This window comes from Alligator sinensis, unplaced genomic scaffold, assembly GCF_000455745.1.
Source record: "Alligator sinensis unplaced genomic scaffold, ASM45574v1 scaffold1283_1, whole genome shotgun sequence".
NCBI classification, from domain to species: Eukaryota; Metazoa; Chordata; order Crocodylia; family Alligatoridae; genus Alligator; species Alligator sinensis.
In genome coordinates, this window is record NW_005842091.1 from 2360419 (window position 1) to 2378326 (window position 17908).

A 17908-nucleotide genomic window follows, 5' to 3' on the forward strand; every position below is an offset into this window, starting at 1 on the left:
GCGCGGGGCATCGCCGACCTGCTGTCGGGCGGCCGCGTGCGGCGGGGGAGACACGCCGAGCCAGTCCAGCCCCGGGGGGGAAGTTGCGATAAAAGCGCACACGAGCACGGTGTGAAATTAAGGCTTGCCGTTGCTCTCACAACGCACCGTGCCATTTCTAACCGTGATCGATTCACTGACGTGTGTCTGGACACGTCCCACGTCCCCGCCTGCTCCGTTACGCCTGTTGCTTACATCCAGTGACTTTTTTTTTCTCTCTTTTTTTGGTGTTTTTTTCCCATTCTAGAGAGAAGGCTTGTCCAGGTTCAACAAGATCTACGAATACGACTATCATCTGTTTGGCCAGGTAGCGATTCCAACTTCTTTGATAACTTTCCTGATCCCGGGAAAACGCAAGAGGCGGATGGATTATCTAAAGAACGATCACCGAAGAATTATTGCCGATTAAAAAGGATTTGGCTGGTCAAATGGGCCAAATCGCTGTGAAATACAGATGTCAACTTTTCACTTGGAGCGCACAGAAAACATGCTGTTTTCATGGTCAGTGTTGCGTAGTCTTCATCTCCTGTAAAAACAGCGTGTTTCAGTGGGAACGGCGTGGATTTCGTGCCTGCCTGTGCCACAAACCCTCTGTGTGGCTTTAAGTCACTTTCGCCTGCTGTGCTTTCATTTTTCATCTGTAAAATAACATGCTGAGATCAGCAGATGAGCAGCTCTGTGTTACTTAGACGTTCAAAGTTCCCAGGTCAGACAAAACAACGTATTCCTAGTACTTACGTGGGGCTCGACGGGAGAAATACGATTATGCCAATAGAAGCAGAGCTGCCTAGAAACGGTGCAGCTGCATCTGATGAGGATCGTGTCCGGAGACGGTAGGAGCTGTTGTAAACAGCTCGTAGCAAGGGAGAAGGAAATGTTAAGCGCTAATTATCTTAATCTGTTTCTTGCAGAATGTTACTATGGTGATGACATCTGTTTCAGGCCATTTGCTGAGTCATGAGTTTAAGACGGCATTTCGCAAATGGTTAGTGTCCCTAATCACAGAGACCAGCTATTCGTCTGCCTGCTTTTTCTGCTTTTAATGCTGAGAGGCAGTGCAGTGACGGTTTGAAAATCGGGCTCAGAAACAGTGTATGATCATTAATTTTGTAATGCACTGGCTAACGTGTGTGCGCTTGTGGCTGGATGGAATCGGAGCTGTGTCTCGGAGGTCATGTGTTGTGGACGTTAGACTGTCCCCCAAGTCGTGTCCTACCCTGTAGAGGATCTCTGCTGGAATTCTCTTCTCTTAAGTATTGTTCCCAAAGTCTTTGCCGTCATGCATATTTGCAAGTGTGGAAGGAGTAAAAACGTTTAACCTCTGCAACACCATCTCTGCAACCTGGGAGCGGATTCTTTTTAATCTGTTAGCTTTCCGCTGGGGACTTGAACCACTGAGGTTCTATAATTAGCCTGGTGTATTCCCATTCTGTCCAAGTCGGTGCTGTCGATTTACCAGTATTTTATTTGACCAGCTGTATAGTTGGAGAGCTTTGGAAAAGCTTTTTGGGCATCAAGTGTTCTTCCTCAGGTCTTTTGTCCTTTCCTCATGCCTGAAAACTTGTCCAAAGGCTCTCCGAACTATACAGTCGGTCCAGTAAAAGATACCACAAAAAATCCTTGGCTTTTGTACATTTCCTGGTCCATCATGGCTACAACACTGCAGCCTTCTAAAATCTCTGTATCACTTTCAAGAAGTGACTAAATGGGCCATATTACATCTTACTTTCTTGAAATATTTTGCCAAAAACAAAAGGGCAAGTTTTATTATAGTAAAACTTTGTTCTTATTGATAACCCGTAAATCTAATTAAAAGTATTAGCGCGTATTTCTCTGTTAGCTTCTGATAGTTTAAGATGAAGACAGTAATGTTGCAGCTGAAATCATCATTCTTCAGTAGTATATTAGTGAGACAGAGAGAGAGAGCATGCTCCATTAAGTGTCTTGCTTTTTCTGCTTTAGTTCCTTTTGTCTGTTAATCCTTGCTGTTTATCATCCATTCATCAGGCATAGCTGCAACCCCCTGGTGCTCTTTGATGCTGAGATTGAGAAATACTGCCCTGAAAACTACATGGATATTAAGGTACAAAGTTCCCTGCCTTCTAAAAAGTTTCCTGCTACACAGAATTCAGAGGCTGGCTCCCCAAGTATTGGTGCAGGCAGAGAATGGACTGGACTTTTGTCCATACCCTTTAGTTCTCCAGGACTTTAGCCAATATCAGTATTTTCACTTACATTTTTCAGTCTGTGTGCACACTAGCTACCTTTAGAATTAAAGTATCTGCTCGTAGAGCAGGGAAGATGGTAGGAAAACAGGACCAGAGCAGAATTCCTTATTGTTATAAAGATATAAATGGTCCCATTGTGTTGAACAATCCCATTTTTAAAAAAAATCATGCTAAAGGACACGGTCCAAATTCAGATTGTGATTTTTGAGGAATGAATGAACAAAAATGAGTGCTTATGGCAAGAGTCAACTTTATTTTTAGCCGACTAACCAGATACAAATGCTGTCTTTGGAAAGGTCCCAGGAGAATTGTTACTCCAGTGTTTCTTAAAACCAGCAATCTTTCTTAAAATCAACAAAACCACATGTTTTATGTTTGTATAATTACTAGGGATCTGGGTTTTCCATTCACTACAGAAAAATGCAGATTTTTCTTTTTAAGGAGAAAAACTTAGGATAAGGAGAAAACTTAGGGTTTCCCCTTGCAGTCTGGCAGTGTTCCAGCCTGCAAGAGGCTGGGGGGAGTGGGAGGAGGGTGATCAGGCAAGGGGTGCCACTTGCATGTCTCTCGGAGAAGGAGATGTTGGGGGGCACATGACTCCAGATTTGTGTATGGGGCAGATGTGACAGTGGCATGGGCAGTGTGGGGTGAGGCACTGGCATACCGGGGCTGCTCAGCACCACAAAGGGGGCAGGGGGAGCTCTGATTTTTTTTTTTTTTTTTTTTTTTTTCCCCAAAAAGAAAACAAAAATCAAACACTAAACTATATAGGTATTTAGAATTTATCTTATAATGACTGAGGCACTGGTAGGCTTCCAAATGTCTTTAAAACTGTAAATCTATCAATAAAACATTGTGTTCAACCGAGATATAGTGGTGTTTCATTTTAATTACGGAAAAATGTGGATTTTGGGGATTTTAATCAGAGAATTTGCCATTTTTAAAAGGGAAAATCAGGATCCCTGATATCATTTAATTAGCTGAGTAAGAATTAGCAAGATTTATGCATACAAACCCAGCAGCAAATTATATTGAAAACTTGCAGCATAACTAATGCAGGTAATTTCTGATGCATACGGTACAGGAACTACGTGGATGACTGGTCCACTCCATCTCTGTGAGCAGTAAGGCTCAATAACAAACATATCAACACTTGGAGGAATGGGTTATGGTGTCTACTGCTGAAAGCGTGATTACAGCTATCTTCTATTGCAAACATATTGCTATGGGTATATCTTCCATTCAAGATCCACTTAGACTGTTGGCATTATTGGTGATTCACCTCCAAGTTAAATTAGATGCTACAGTAAGCCACTTACCATGTCTTATGCTTTTGTCTCATCCCAGCGGACCCTAGAACGAGAAGTCAGGCAATGCCAGGCTCTGATGATCTGGACTGATTGTGATCGAGAAGGAGAGAACATTGGCTTTGAGATCATCCAGGTCTGCAAAGCTGGTAGGTGGAAGTCTTGCCATCAGGCTGACTTTCTTTAAAATGGAGACTAAAAAGCTAGCCCTGGACTGCTGCTTGAAGGCTATCACTGTGTCCAAGTAGAATACTCTGGTTGTGCTTTTGCATGTACCATGGGCATGTTCATGTAACATGACCCTCCAGAACAGGCCACTAGCTGCAGGGCACTTCTGAATCCCAAAGCATGAGCTTCTATCACCCAAACCAAAGATCCACATGGCTGTAGCTGATCTGTAAACCTCTTTGCATGTTTGGCAGCCACAAACAGGAGTCTTGGTGGAGGCTGGACATCAGGTCTGGTGGCAGAGCAGCACTGTGAAGGTTGCCTTTTTTGGCTGCCCAATATGTTTAATGTTGCCAAAGCCCAAACGTATGCTTAAAGACTTTTCTGTGTTGCCAGAACCTATGCTCTGGGTGAGAGAGCTCTCCACGCTTTGTAATGGCATTGGGCAGCAAAGGTAGGGCTGGCTGGAAAACAGGAATTCCGTGTCACAATAAAGGGATGCCTTTGAATTGTTTTTTGTCCTGCATTAGAGCAAATATGAGACCTTTCAAAAACTTTCCACATATAAATGTGTAAATAAAAAGGCTATTCTTGGGGAGAAGGGTTAGGGGTGGGGGCTCTTTCTCTATCCAGAAATTCCCCCTTGGATCAGAGAAATCATTTTAACAAATCAGCATTTTCTGGCCAAAAAAACCCTTTCAGTCAAAATTCCTGGTGAGCTCTCGTCAGACATGAACTGATTGCTTTCTCAGCTATGTTGTGCACACAGCTTTCTGGCCATGCAGTTAAGACCCATGCAGATTTCCTTGATTGTCATTGAGCCCATTCACTTCTCAAATAATGTCAAGGAGTTAATGGGGGACCATGAATATACTCAAAGTAAAATGATTTCTTAAGAGGAACTTTTTTGTTTCTTCCCTCTTCAAGTAATCATTTCCTCTGTCCTTGTTCCACTGCCAGAGCTGTTGCGAGCATTTTTCCATTTGTGCCATAATGACTTTAGGCCTTCAGCCAAAACTAATTAAGAGGCACAAACTGAAACTGGCTCTGCATGATGGTCTCAGTGGGAACTATCTCTGGATCTTTGACTGGCAAGATGTAAAAGTGGTGCAGACTTGCTAGATTAGTATCTCTCTTGAATTACAAGAATGACAAATGTAAAGATTACTGGGACATCATAACATGTCAGTGCTTTGAAAGAGACTATTTTTGGACCCTAGATCAGTCTATAAACATTGCAGAGCTGGCATTAATGAAGGGGCCCCTTTGCACACTTATACTATTTTTGGACCTACCACAAAGTGGTACAAGAGTAAACACTCAAACTGCTGCTTTTTACTGGGCTATGAATAATTTTTCAATCTATCTCCTTAATGGACAGTTAAGCCAAGCCTTCAGGTGTTCCGAGCCCGCTTTTCTGAGATCACACCGCATGCTGTTCGAGTTGCCTGTGAAAACCTCACCCAGCCTGATCAGAACACTAGTGATGCTGTCGATGTCAGACAGGAGCTGGATCTCAGAATAGGTGTGTGGGTATGAAGCAGGGCTTGGGTAGCAGGTTTTGAAGGTTGTGGGCGTGTGAACAACTTACACATGAACTTAGTAGCAGACTTGGACTATGTAAACATCTCCTTAAAGGAAAGCTAGAATTTTACGGTGCATAAATAGAGGAGGTGATGTTCAGGACTGCTCTTTGCTTTGCCATACCTGTTTAGCTCAAAAAAGTGATTAAATCATTTGAATTCCTTCAGACTACAGCATAAGAAAGGGAGCCTACCACCAGGCTTTCCCTGCATAAAGAGCTGGCACTGACATCATGTTGCTCAGGCTCCCATGGCACAGTAGGTGGTGGTGCATCAAAGCCAGATGTCCACACTTCCCTGTGACTTGAGGCAAAAATGCAAAATTGGGTGGCAGGTTTTTAGATCACGGATGAATAAATGGATCATGTCTTCAGCTGCTTTATTAGAATCCCTGTGGTTGGTTTTGAAGGAAGTGGTTGGTTCTTTAGTATTCCTGTGATACTGACTGGGCTTTTGCTGTTTTTGCAATGGTTGAATCTTGAAGCAGTGTAATTATTTTCTAAAATTACAATGTTCTAGTTCTGAGATCCCTTTTGTTCCCTTCCAGGTGCTGCCTTCACCAGATTCCAGACCCTGAGGCTCTCCAGAATCTTCCCTGATGTTCTGGCAGAGCTTTTAATTAGCTATTGTAGCTGCCAGTTCCCAACTCTGGGATTTGTGGTAGAAAGGTTTAAAGCCATACAGGCTTTTGTTCCTGAAACCTTCTATAAAATAAAAGGTAAATTCTGAATACCAGTGACAGGCTTTTGCTGTCTAGCACAGCTCAGCACTTTCCAAAGAGAAAGAGAGCATGAGTTTTCCTGTAAGATAAGAATTGGAAATGCTTTTGTGTAATACAAAAACATTGCTATTTTTCTCTCTTGCTTTGTCCCAGTTGCCCATGTTCCCCTTTCTTTCCTTGTCAACTTGGAGCAATTCTGCTATGTACATCTCTGACATGGCATCTGGTTTTTCCATGCAGTGACTCACAAACGTGAGGATGCCATTGTGGACTTCAGCTGGAAGAGGAATCGACTCTTTAACCACACAGCATGCCTTGTCCTCTACCAGATGTGTATGGAGGTAAGAAAACATAACTGACCCTGAACCGTGGGGTTTGGTAAGTATTTCTAGCACCCTTTCCAGCTGACACATTTTTAGTAGCTCTCCATTTAGACGCTTCAGCGTGGTTTTCCCTTCTGCTCATGTTGTCTGCAGGATCCAGTAGCCACTGTAGTCATGATTGGTAGCAAACCAAAAAGCAAGTGGAGGCCCCTGCCTCTGGACACAGTGGTATGTCTGATACGATCATATTAAAAAGACTTTTTTGAAATGAGCTCTGACTGTGGGCTCCAGTGACTGTTCATATTCATGCTGTACATTCTCATGTTCTTATCTGTCTCATTGTGGCACAGGAACTGGAGAAGCTGGCATCCCGCAAACTGAAAATAAATGCCAAAGAGACCATGAGAGTGGCAGAAAAGCTCTATACTCAAGGGTGGGTCTCCCAGAACTTGCTGTGCTAGCTTATTAGAAAGAATGAAATGTCTTTAAAAAGTGTGGGATCCCATGAGTGATTGTCATCAGATGTACATATTCCCTCTTGTCTTACAGGTACATAAGCTACCCCCGAACTGAGACCAACATGTTCCCCAAAGAATTAAGCCTGTCTGCACTGGTACAGCAGCAGACCCAAGATCCACACTGGGGAGCTTTTGCACAAAGGATTCTAGACCAGGGTGGGCCAACACCTAGGAATGGTTCCAAAACCGATCAGGCTCACCCCCCCATTCACCCCACCAAATACACCTGTAACCTGCAGGTGAGTCTAACACGGGGCAGGGCTGACTAGTGTTCTTACTTATGCTATCAACTGTACTTCTCAGTAGTGCTGGTTGAATGCGAGTTCACAGGTCCTGGTGTGCATTCATTAGCAGGTGGTATTCAAATACCTGTATCTCTAGTGTGCGTGTTTCAGCTGAAGTTCCTTTCTGAAATATGTTGCCTTAGTAATAAGGCAAACAAAATGTGATAATCTAAGTTAGAAATTTGGAGCAAGGGAGGTTTAGGTTGGATATTCAGAAAAACTCTCTCACTAGGAGGGTGGTGAAGCACTGGAACAGGTTACCTAGAGAGGTGGTGGAGTCTCTTGCGTTTCAGTCTGCTACACAGGAAACGCGGGTTCTTTTCCCAGATGCTTATACAACTATAGCCATGGAGGCGCCAAATGTCTGGACTCAGTCTGGCTGTTGGATTCTGTCTTAGTGGCCTAAAGCAGGGATGGAAGGTCTTGGGCAGCCTCCACTCCTCCAAACCTTCTGCCTAGGCATATGTGCCAAAGGTCTGTGTGACCACACACACACACACCCACCATGATCTGGAAGGATTGACCGTAGCCAAACCAAGAGAGATGGTAGAATCTCCATCCTTGGAGGCTTTTAAGCTGTGGCTCAACAAAGCCCTGGCTGGGATGATTTAGTTGGGGCTTATCCTGCTTTGCGTAGGGGGTTGGACTAGATGACCTCCTGAGATCCCTTCTGACCCTAATTTTCTATGATTCTAAATCCATGCATCCTGTCACTTAAGTGTGTTGACTTATAGTGAGATGTTCAGTTATAGTTCCCTTGTTTATCCTATTTATCCTATTGGCTGCCGCTAGAACACTTTCTCCTTGGTCTTAGACAAGAAGAAATGCTGCCTTTCGTTGTACCAGACATTTTTCTTCTTGCAGTTCCTTTTAAACTAATCCACTCATGTCTCTATAGCAAGTCCTGACCTAAAACATCCAAGTAAGGCATGCCAGTGATTTGGAATCTAAAGCGTCTTAGGCAGAGATCTTCGAGGGCTTTGGAGTAGAAGGACTTCTAGGGATGTATTTTACAGATGGGGAATTAAGGCACAAAGGTCAAATAGCTTGCCTTTGTCAGCAGTGAAGCATGGATCTGTGTCTTTTGGTTCTGACCTGCACTCCCTGTGAGTTCCTGCATCTCCCTTTTGTTGCCAAGAATCCCAGATTCAGTAATGTTGTAAGACTGAAATACCTTGATCTCTAACAAAAAAAAAAAAAAAAAGCACCATTCTGGTTTTCTTCGTGTTTTAACTGGGGGAACTCTCTGTCCTTTTCTTTCAATGTCTGGTATTAGGGGAACGAGCAGAGACTGTATGAATTCATCGTACGTCATTTCTTGGCTTGCTGCTCTCAAGATGCCAAAGGACAGGAAACCACTGTAGAGATTGATATTGCCAATGAGCGGTTTATTGCTCAAGGGCTAATGATCCTTGCCAGAAACTACCTGGATGTGTACCCATACGACAAGTGGAGTGACAAGGTAATGCCCTTGAGCAAAGAACATATATGATGTTAAATTGAAAAAGTGTTGTGATGCAAGTGAGTTTAGTATATTGCCCCAGTGTTTAAGCTTGCTTAGTTCTTAGGAGTCTCTGATAATGTGTTACCAGTAGGACCACTTCTTGGCTGAAGGCATCTGACAACCTCTTTAGGGTTTAGTGTGTCAGTGGCTATCTTCCTTTGTGTTCCAGTGAGAGAGGCCAGACTTCATTTTGCAGACATCTTGGTGCTGTCCATAAGTCTCCAAAAGAGGCACTATTGACTGATGCTGAGCCTGTTTTTTCTTTCTTACCTGCTCTATGCAACACTCCAAACCTGTTAACCTCTGTGAGAAACATCCCTCGCAGGCATAGCACTAGTTCAGGTTTCACTACAGATTTTCCTTTTCTTCCTCCCTTGTTTAGGTCATCCCAGTGTATGAGAGAGGGACTCGTTTTCAACCTACCACGGTGGAGATGGTGGATGGGGAGACCAGCCCGCCCCAGCTCCTCACAGAAGCTGATCTCATTGCACTCATGGACAAACATGGCATTGGTCAGTGTCTGTAGCACATGGACTGTGCTGTCGTAGCAGGGTGGCATTCATAAGCCTCTTCTTTCTTGGTTGTCTGAAGTGTAACAGTCTGTCTGTTTTGCAAAGGGGGAAGTTCCCTGCATGTAACCAGGATACTTGTATTCCCAAAGTGACTTAGAGAATAGTTAGAGAATAATCTCCAGGCAAAATGTGGAGTCCCTCTGGGACTCAAAGTGTGTCCGGTGCTCTAAACTGCACAGCTCAGTCTACATAGGACCCCATTAGGCCCATCAGTACACCCTTACAATTGGCACTGGAGTGGTGGGAGACGATGGCAGCCATTGAGCTCATCCGGCTCCCTATAAACTGTCTTCTGTTCCAGCAGCTGGTGTTGCACGAAGGGGAGCTTCCTCCTCGCAGAGTCTGTGACGGGGCTGCTCGTTCATGTGAGCATGCTCACCAGCCGCACATCTGCTTTCAGGGACTGACGCCACTCATGCCGAGCACATTGAGACCATCAAGGCACGAATGTATGTGGGGCTCACTCCAGAGCAGAGGTTCCTTCCAGGCCATCTGGGCATGGGCCTGGTAGAAGGTAAGGACAGCACTTCTCACGAGGCAGGCAGGTCCTGGCTTCATCACTTCTTCCCATTCTCAGCTAGTTACTGTTCCTCAGGTTACGATTCTATGGGCTACGAGATGTCAAAGCCTGACCTTCGAGCTGAGTTGGAGGCTGACCTGAAACTGATCTGTGAGGGGAAGAAAGACAAGTCTGTAGTGCTGAGGCAGCAGATACAGAAGTACAAGCAAGTTTTCATTGAAGCAGTGGCCAAAGCCAACAAGTGAGTGTTAGGAAAAGTCTCCTAGAACAGCAGAGCACATGGATGCTTTGGCTTCATGCCTCTGGCTTAACCTGCTATCTGAACACACCAGATGATTTTCTTGAAATTCTGCCTAAGATGCATAAGCATCTGTAGGTAAGGAATGACTTGGAGCAGGCTGCATTATCATGAACCAGTACCTTGTAACGGTCCTTCATTGGTTTAGATTAGTTCTGAATCTAATCCAGTCCATCTAAGCTGATGTCCGTCTGCACTGACTTCCATGGGTTTGCACCCCCCACTGAGGCTGCCCTGGATGCATTGTTCCTTGGTACATTCCTAAACGTGTTTACTGTAGAGTTGGAAACACAAAGGAGCTGCACTTGTGAGTGGCAGCTACTAAATAGCAGCTTCCAGCTCATGAAAAATGAGAGGAAGCAATTGCTCACTGCAGTGGAAACAAATGGGAATGTGTGTGTGTTTCTTTCTAGGCTGGACCAGGCTTTGTCTCAATACTTTGGAACAGTCAGAGAAGTGGCTCAAGGAGAGGAGCTCTACCCCGAAACACCAGCTGCCATCCGGAAATGTCCCCGGTGCAACAATGACATGGTCCTGAAGACTAGGAAGAATGGCGGGTCAGTGATCTCCACTGGTGCAGAACGCAACCCCATGTGCTGCTTTAATGTGGATTCCCCTGGCAGCTCAGTAGAGGGCAAATCATTCTCTAGCTATGCTCCCTAGCAATGCATCTCATCAGCCTGAGTCACCAATACCAAGGTGTGAAGTTACACCAGCCCGCCGCCGCCTCCTCCTTACTAAGCTCAGAAGCCAAGGTGTCTTAGGCCAGAGCTGTGTATGTCCAGATGACCCCACTCTTCCTGGAGCACACATTTGCTTTACAAATCCTTCCCTTTGTAGCAGGTGCTGGCTGAGTCCCTAGAAGGTTTGCAGCTGCGGGTAGAAGGGCTGATAAGTTCTCTGAGTCTTCTTCCTTCTGCCCTCTTTATTCCACTGCAGGTTTTACCTTGGCTGCGTGGGATATCCTGCTTGCAAAACTGCTGTCTGGTTTCCTGACTTTGTGCTGGAAGTCAGCAAGGACGACAGCGTCTGTGCTGTGTGCGAGCCCCATCCAGTTCACAGGTGAGCAGTACAAGTGAGGCACCTGACAGACACTGCTCTGTAGTACATACTGGCAGCTGGCAGAACAGTCTATGCGTGTCCTTGTACCATTCTGGCTCGGAGAGCTACTGAGGCAGTACTTGGAAGGGTGCTGCCTATAGCTATGGCCAAATAAAAGGTAGGCTTAACTGTTTTAGACTAGAAAGTTGATAGATGTAGCACATGGCTGTGGGGAGGATGGGAAGAGAGGAATAAGCAGAGATCCCTGGGGCTCCAGTACAGGTAGTGGGCTAGAGAGAACCCTGTGAGCTGAGAGAGATTTGAATTCTTCTGTCTCCTTAGGCTGAAATTTAAGCTCAGGCAAGGGAGTGCCCCTCCTCTCCTGCCCCTGGAATTTGTTGGCTGCATCGGAGGCTGCGACAAGTTGCTGAGAGACACCTTGGACCTGCAGTATTTACAAAGATTGCCCCAACCTGCATCAGAAGCTGGCCAGGCAGACAACCACCTGCAAGCCAGCCACTCCCTTAACCGAATGGCTAGTAATGAGAATGGCCACAGGAGGCCAGCCACGAACCCGCCAATTGGATTCCTAGGACCCAGGGGCACGAGGCCGCCCAGCACTGCTGCTCGCCTGGCTGTAGCTGCGGACGAGAACAATGCAGTGATGTGCAACTGCGGGCAGGCGGCAGTGCTGCTCACCGTGCGGAAGGACGGGCCCAACCAAGGCAGGCAGTTCTACAAGTGCAGTGCTAGCAGCTGCAACTTCTTCCTGTGGGCGGATCAGCCGGCCGAGGACAGGAACAGTGCAGCACCTAGGAGCTTTGCATCGCCAGCTTCCTTTGGTGAAAGGTCCCCTATAGGCTTCCACAACCCGGAAGAAGGGAGAGGCCAGGGACACGACCCGAGCAGCAGTCGAGATGCTGAAGGAGGGGGCAGCAGCGTTTGCAACTGCAACCAGCTGGCTATCACACGCACAGTCCAGAAGGATGGACCCAACAAAGGGCGGCAGTTCCACACTTGCCCAAAGCCCCGGGACCAGCAGTGTGGCTTCTTTCTGTGGGCAGACGAGAATGTGGCCCCAGGTGAGGCTGGGAGACGGTGGCTGGGGGGTTGAATTTTAAAGCAGCAGCGAAGGACAGTATAGGTCATGTGTCACACATGGGGCCCAGAAAAGGATGCCTGAAGCTACAAAATGACCAGTAGGACCAAGATAGTTTCCCTCTTTTTGAAACCTCTCAGCCTCCAAGGCAATGTGTCCCCTTCTTTTAATCACAGCGAAGTTGAAAGTCACCTTGTAACAACAGTTTACCTCAGAGCCTGGCTTAAGCAACCTCTTCTGTTAACCAGAGTTAGCGTATGGACCTGCTCCAGGTTTAATTCTAAGCTGATGCATTCATATGCCAGGACACTGCCTGCTGGGACAGTTAAGTGGGTGGGCAATGCCCAACTGCTCACCTAAAACTGGCCTCTTGCATGGGAAAGCCTTCCCAGTCAGCCGTGAGGAAGCAGAGAGAGGTATTTAGCCAGAGATGGGCAGGGCAGAAATGTACCTTAAGGCCAATTCAGAGATGCATAAGCTTTCATAAGCAACAGCTCGCTTTGCCAGATGCCATCAGATATTAGGAAGCAAAGACGAAGACACTGAGAGGGGGAGCACATCTCCCCTCTGCTGGTGCTACAGCTGCCTCTTACCCACTGGGGAGGCTGAGCTGCTGCCTCTGCATTCCCTTTCTTTTGCTGTCCTCTGTCACAGATGGTGATTGTACAAAGGGGAGTTGATTTCATCATGTTCCTCCTACAGTGCTGTCAGATCACAAGGCCTGGGGCCCTGAAGTGGGCACTGCCTGACCATTATTGGTCATTGCCAGTTATAATAAATACAGGATTGTCGGAGGGGATGTGAGGGCCCCGCTTAAATATGCAGCAGCTTTCTCCTGGCAGAAGGGACTCATGAGCTGGCATTTCTAGCAAACTGGTAGGGGAGTAAAATGACTACAGCTGTTTTTAAAACTCAGGCTTTACCATTGACAAGGGCTGGCTTAGGGCGGGCGCAGCCTAGAGCAGAGGGTGGTCTCAGTGGGGCCCAGCCGACCCTATTTTTCTATAACTTTTGAGGCTCCCATTTTGGATATAGACTAGCTCAGTGGTTCCCAAACTCTGACAGACTGTGCACTACCAATTTAAAATGATACAATCTTAAGTACCACCAGCAAATTTTTGTCATATAAAGAAACTATAATAAATCTGTTAACGCATACCACAGATTGGGAACCACTGGACTAGAGCATGTTAACAAGGGGGTGGGGGGCAGCTTCTTGTTTGGATCTCCTGCCCCAGCACAGCTAGCCATGGGACAGAAGCAGCTTTGGATTCAAGGACAATTTGAATAATGAGGATAATAAACATCTGACCCGCACCCCTAGTTTGAACCCAGGCTTCCTAACTGCATCTGTCCTTGACTCCCACGGCTGCTGCCTTGGGGTGTGTATAAAGTGCACAGATACAATACAAATGGTGTTTTAATTTGTACAGGGGCATCTGCGGACGTTTCTTCAAACCATTTTAGGGACCAGGGGTTCCCAAGAGGAGCAGGAAGCAAAGCTAAAAGGCCAGATAATTTCTCCTCGAAGGGGCCAACCGTGAAGAGACCACGGACTTGTGGGATTTGCCACCAGCCTGGTCACACCAGGAAGACTTGTCCCCAGAACCACTGAGGGAAGCAGAACACCCTTACAGAAACAAACTGAAAACTCTGGAGTCCTGGGGTACGTCAGTAACGGGGAAATGGATTTTAAAATCCAGTGTGCAGCAGAGATTCCTCAGGTGCCTGCCTTCCTGGAAATGCTGGCTAAGAAATCTGCCTGTTGCTGATGACAGAGCATACTCCACGCACCACAAACTGCTGGAGGCTTCATTTGGCTCCAGTTGAAAGGTGGACTCACTTCTGAAGGAGGCTCAGCTACTACTGCTATTGCCTGATTTCAGCTGCTGTCTCTTGGATGATTTATGGGAGAGTTTGTCTTGGGCACTATATTTACAGACACAAGATGATGGGTCTGTTCCTAATCAGCTTTGGACAAGATGCTATAGTGTTGGCTGCTCTCCGGAAGAGCAGAAAAGGACTCTGAGCAGCTAACTTAAGAGTTGACTGCCATTGAACAGTAGCCATTGTGTTTGGGGGGGAAGGAGAACATCAAGGTTAGTAAAAGACTAAAAATCTGTCTTTCAGGGTGATGGAGTAGTCAGGTTGATGGTGCCTACAGTGCCAGCTTCACATAATCCTCACCATGGGATGTCATGCGTTCAATTACCCTTCAGTGATAATATCACACAAGATGGGAAAAGGCTACACTGACTGGTCTACTCTACTGTTTCCAGCTCTGTTCCTTGCCTCTGAAGGGGAAGAGCTGCAAGTAAAGCCAGTCCTGGCTCTGTCTTCCAAAGGCAAAGCTCCATGTAAAGCGCCTGGAAGTGAGCTGTGATCCACTTCTACTCGAGCTGTCAGAGGAAGGAGATGGAGCTGCTGGTTCACACAGTTCATTCTGGTCAGGTCACCATGCTTTTGATTAAAAGGAGAATTTATTTTAACTTGCCTCTGTGGTAAGGTTTTAGCAATGGGTGGCAAGAGACTGTCTCCACCTCATGCGTTAACAAATCTGACAAACTTAGTAAGGGAGTTCTGAGCAGCCAGTGCAGACGGAGCTGTTTCCATTCCCTCATTCTCAGGAACGTGGCTGCTGTCTGGCAGCCGGCCCAAGCAGCTTTATTTAGAACTGATCTGCAAAGGTGGGGGAGGAATGGGGAGAAAGGAAAGGGGCCTGAGCCTGAGCTTTACTTCTTACTTACTGCATATGGTGCCTGGTCTTGCTCCAGACTAGAGAACCAGTTAAGGGACACTGCAGGTGCCTGAAATGGAAGGGGCAGGATTCTCAGGCAGGCTGTTCAACCCCCTATTTTCTCCAGACTGGTGGACTGAAGTTCTAGCTCTGGTGTTGGAACTGGTAAGTGGGACTGGCTCTTTCTATTCAGGCCTTTCTACAGAATAAAATAAAAACAAACACACAACCTTCATTTCAGCTCTTCCCTCAAGTTGAATGCAACTGCTTTCCTGCAGGTCTGGAAGAAGCCAGCCCCTCCATAGCAGAGTTAATGGAGATACTGCTACCAGTGTCCAGAAATACTACATAACTTTCTAAATATAAAAAGCAATTCCTTTGTCAGTCTGAGGGCAAAGGGTCAGCAGCCAGAAGAGGGGGAGGGAGGGGGAAATGAGAGCAGAGATGTATAAGCCTCCAGTCATTCACTCCAACAGACATATAATCCTGGTTTCACTAGAGTATGCGAGGAGCAACTCTGAAGTCAGTGGAGCTACAAGACTTGCTTCCATCTTCTTTCCAGACAATCAGTCCTGTTTTAAATATACCCAAGGGCCAGGGAAGGGAGGAAAAAAAGGATCTGTCCTTATACTGAATTCTGGCAGCTTCCCCACCTTCAAATAACTTTGCAGTGATTCTACTGGTATTGAGCTTAAGTTGCACAGAATGAGGTCAGCAGGGAAACCACATGTACCATTTTACTCCCTTCTTCCCTCACTCCCACTGCTACAAGCAAATGTAGCCTAAAAATAAACCTCAGACCTGCTGGCTAGAGCAACCGGATTAAAAAAGCTTTGTGAAGCTGGCTGGATACCAGGGCAGAACTTGTCAGCACTATTACAGCTGCAGCAATACTGTCTGCAGCCTATGCCACAGGCAGAAGAAAGCTGCCTGGCCAGCAAGCAGTATGGTGAATGTGTGTTAGCATAGGCTGTTCCCAGTTGCGTGGCCTGAGAGGAAGTGGGGTTTGAGGGTGGGTGGCATTTGGGCACCTGAAGTGATTTTCCAAGCACTTGGCTAAAAAAGTAGGCCATGCGAGTTAAGAATATAAAACATCCAGCTGCCTTGTGCTCGGTGGGAACTAGAATGAAGGGTCCTGACCATAACCCTGTTCTGTGCCACTTCTACAAGCAGAAGTTTACGTGCGAGGGAAGACAGCAGCTCACCATAACTTGTGCTTGTGTGCATCACTTGAGGAGCAGAAGGCACTCATTCCTCCAGTAATACAAGTATCACTATCGGGATACATACAATGCTGCTACTCGACACAAGTGACCCCGTTAGACAGTGAGGCTTTATTCTCATTGCTAAAGAATCGCACTTGAGAATTGCTTTTGTTCTTATAGATCAAGTCATCTTCAGATCACAGGAAATTCAGATGCAGAGAGGTTTCCCCTCCTCCTTCCCAAACAAACAAAAAAATCTCTCTGCAGGGAAAACCAAGTCACAGTACATACGTTCAGAGTTAGCAGGAGTAATGCCCCCTTGCCACACTGAAAAACTGGCACGATTCTGAAGTCACAGAAATAATGTCCTAGTACTTGGAACAGAGCCAGGACCAAAATAAGCCTATTAGCAGCCACTCGAAAAAGCAACTTATTCTTAAAATAAAGACAAGCAGAAATCACTCCAGGTCTCGCCAACAGCAAGCCTTCCAATTTAATGCGCTGTCCCCCAGCCTGCCCACCGCTGCTTTTCAAGGCAGGCAGGCTGTGGGGCCAGGCTCTAAATAGCAGCAGCGTATGTATAAAAGAGCGTTGTCTGAAAAACTGAGAGGCACGGTCAAGACGGTGTGTTCTGACGCAGCACAGAATTGGGGCCCAAATCTGGGAGCGAGAGCCCTGTCCTGTTTGACAGAGTAGATGGAAAATAGCAACCTGCCAAGCCTGCAGTACTTCCAAAGCTGGAGCAGGATTCAGTCCCACCTATTCTGAAAGACCTTGTGGGAACCTCCTTGCTCTTCCTCAACAGCCATAACCCATCCTACTACTGGGTTTGTAGCAGACAAGCATGTTAGGGAAGGGTGTTTCAACATAAGGCTTGACGTTATGGCACAGAATACATAGCATTAAAACACTCTCCTCCAAACGAGCTAAACATTAACAGAACAAGCAACTGGATTTAAGCTCATTTTGTTTGGCAGCTGTATTAACATTGAAGGTGCTTCAGCAAATAATATTGCATTTGGATTTGCTGTGGCAATATCTATCTGGTAATGCATATTCAGTTACTACCTATTCTCCATCAAGTCCTTTTCAGAATGACAATGTGCTGGGCTTGCAGCTTTGCTTAGGGAAATTTGCTTATGGAAAGAGGGTTCTAACCCCTGCTCCCTCACCCACAAATATACATTTGAAGTCTGGCACTTCAAGAGTGAATTTAGTGCTGGTGAGAGCTGCCCAGACAGCCCTGGAGCCTGTACTCCAGCTTACGCACAGCCAAGCTGCATCATTCAAGCCCTGGCAACGTACAGCTTCTTGCACGCTCACCGGCAAACGTTCTAGTCTGGGGAACTGCCTCTAGGAATGAGAAGTTTGGCATCCAGGCCCATGGTGCTATGGAAGGTACCTTGCTGTGATAGGGGTTGGCACAGATACTAGTTCAACAGGAACTGAACAAAGACCAAACTCATTTCACAGATGCCCCAGTCATCAAATGGATGGCATCAGGCTCCTAATTACTGTAGACACAGGCTGGATTTGAACTGGGAGACCTGGAGCTGATGGGCTCAATGTCTGATCCCCCCCATCCCTTCACTCAGGCACATTTTGTTCAGGAAGTGCCTGCTTCTCTTTCATTAAGCGCAAGGCCTCAGCTACAAAAGTTAGACACTTTGGCAATCCACTTAGCTCGGAGAAGTGGATAAAGACGTGCAAAACCTACGCTCGGGAACTCCCAGCCTCGCAGTTCATTTACAAGCGCTTTCC

The 17908-nt window shown here is 46.4% G+C and overlaps 1 protein-coding gene across 4 annotated transcripts in view; it reads left to right on the top strand.

Moving 5' to 3' along the window:
* The window catches only part of TOP3A (DNA topoisomerase III alpha), a 14895-nt gene extending 201 nt beyond the window's left edge, over window positions 1-14694 (top strand). The window contains exons 1-19 of one of the 4 annotated variants that reach the window (XM_014520152.1): window positions 7-45; window positions 287-346; window positions 951-1024; window positions 2047-2122; window positions 3615-3723; window positions 5124-5267; window positions 5873-6043; window positions 6287-6387; window positions 6523-6597; window positions 6720-6802; window positions 6919-7126; window positions 8448-8633; window positions 9058-9187; window positions 9648-9761; window positions 9843-10008; window positions 10479-10622; window positions 11005-11127; window positions 11449-12188; window positions 13639-14694. In XM_014520152.1, the coding sequence (XP_014375638.2) occupies window positions 960-1024; window positions 2047-2122; window positions 3615-3723; window positions 5124-5267; window positions 5873-6043; window positions 6287-6387; window positions 6523-6597; window positions 6720-6802; window positions 6919-7126; window positions 8448-8633; window positions 9058-9187; window positions 9648-9761; window positions 9843-10008; window positions 10479-10622; window positions 11005-11127; window positions 11449-12188; window positions 13639-13820 (2817 nt within the window). In that variant the 5' untranslated portion in view covers window positions 7-45; window positions 287-346; window positions 951-959 and the 3' untranslated portion in view covers window positions 13821-14694. Of the gene's footprint in view, window positions 1-6; window positions 46-286; window positions 541-653; window positions 873-950; window positions 1025-2046; window positions 2123-3614; window positions 3724-5123; window positions 5268-5872; window positions 6044-6286; window positions 6388-6522; window positions 6598-6719; window positions 6803-6918; window positions 7127-8447; window positions 8634-9057; window positions 9188-9647; window positions 10009-10478; window positions 10623-11004; window positions 11128-11448; window positions 12189-13638 lie in introns of those variants that run through there. The other 3 variants (XM_025204636.1, XM_025204634.1, XM_025204635.1) reach the window with 3 other exon arrangements.
* Window positions 14695-17908: the final 3214 nt, after the last annotated feature.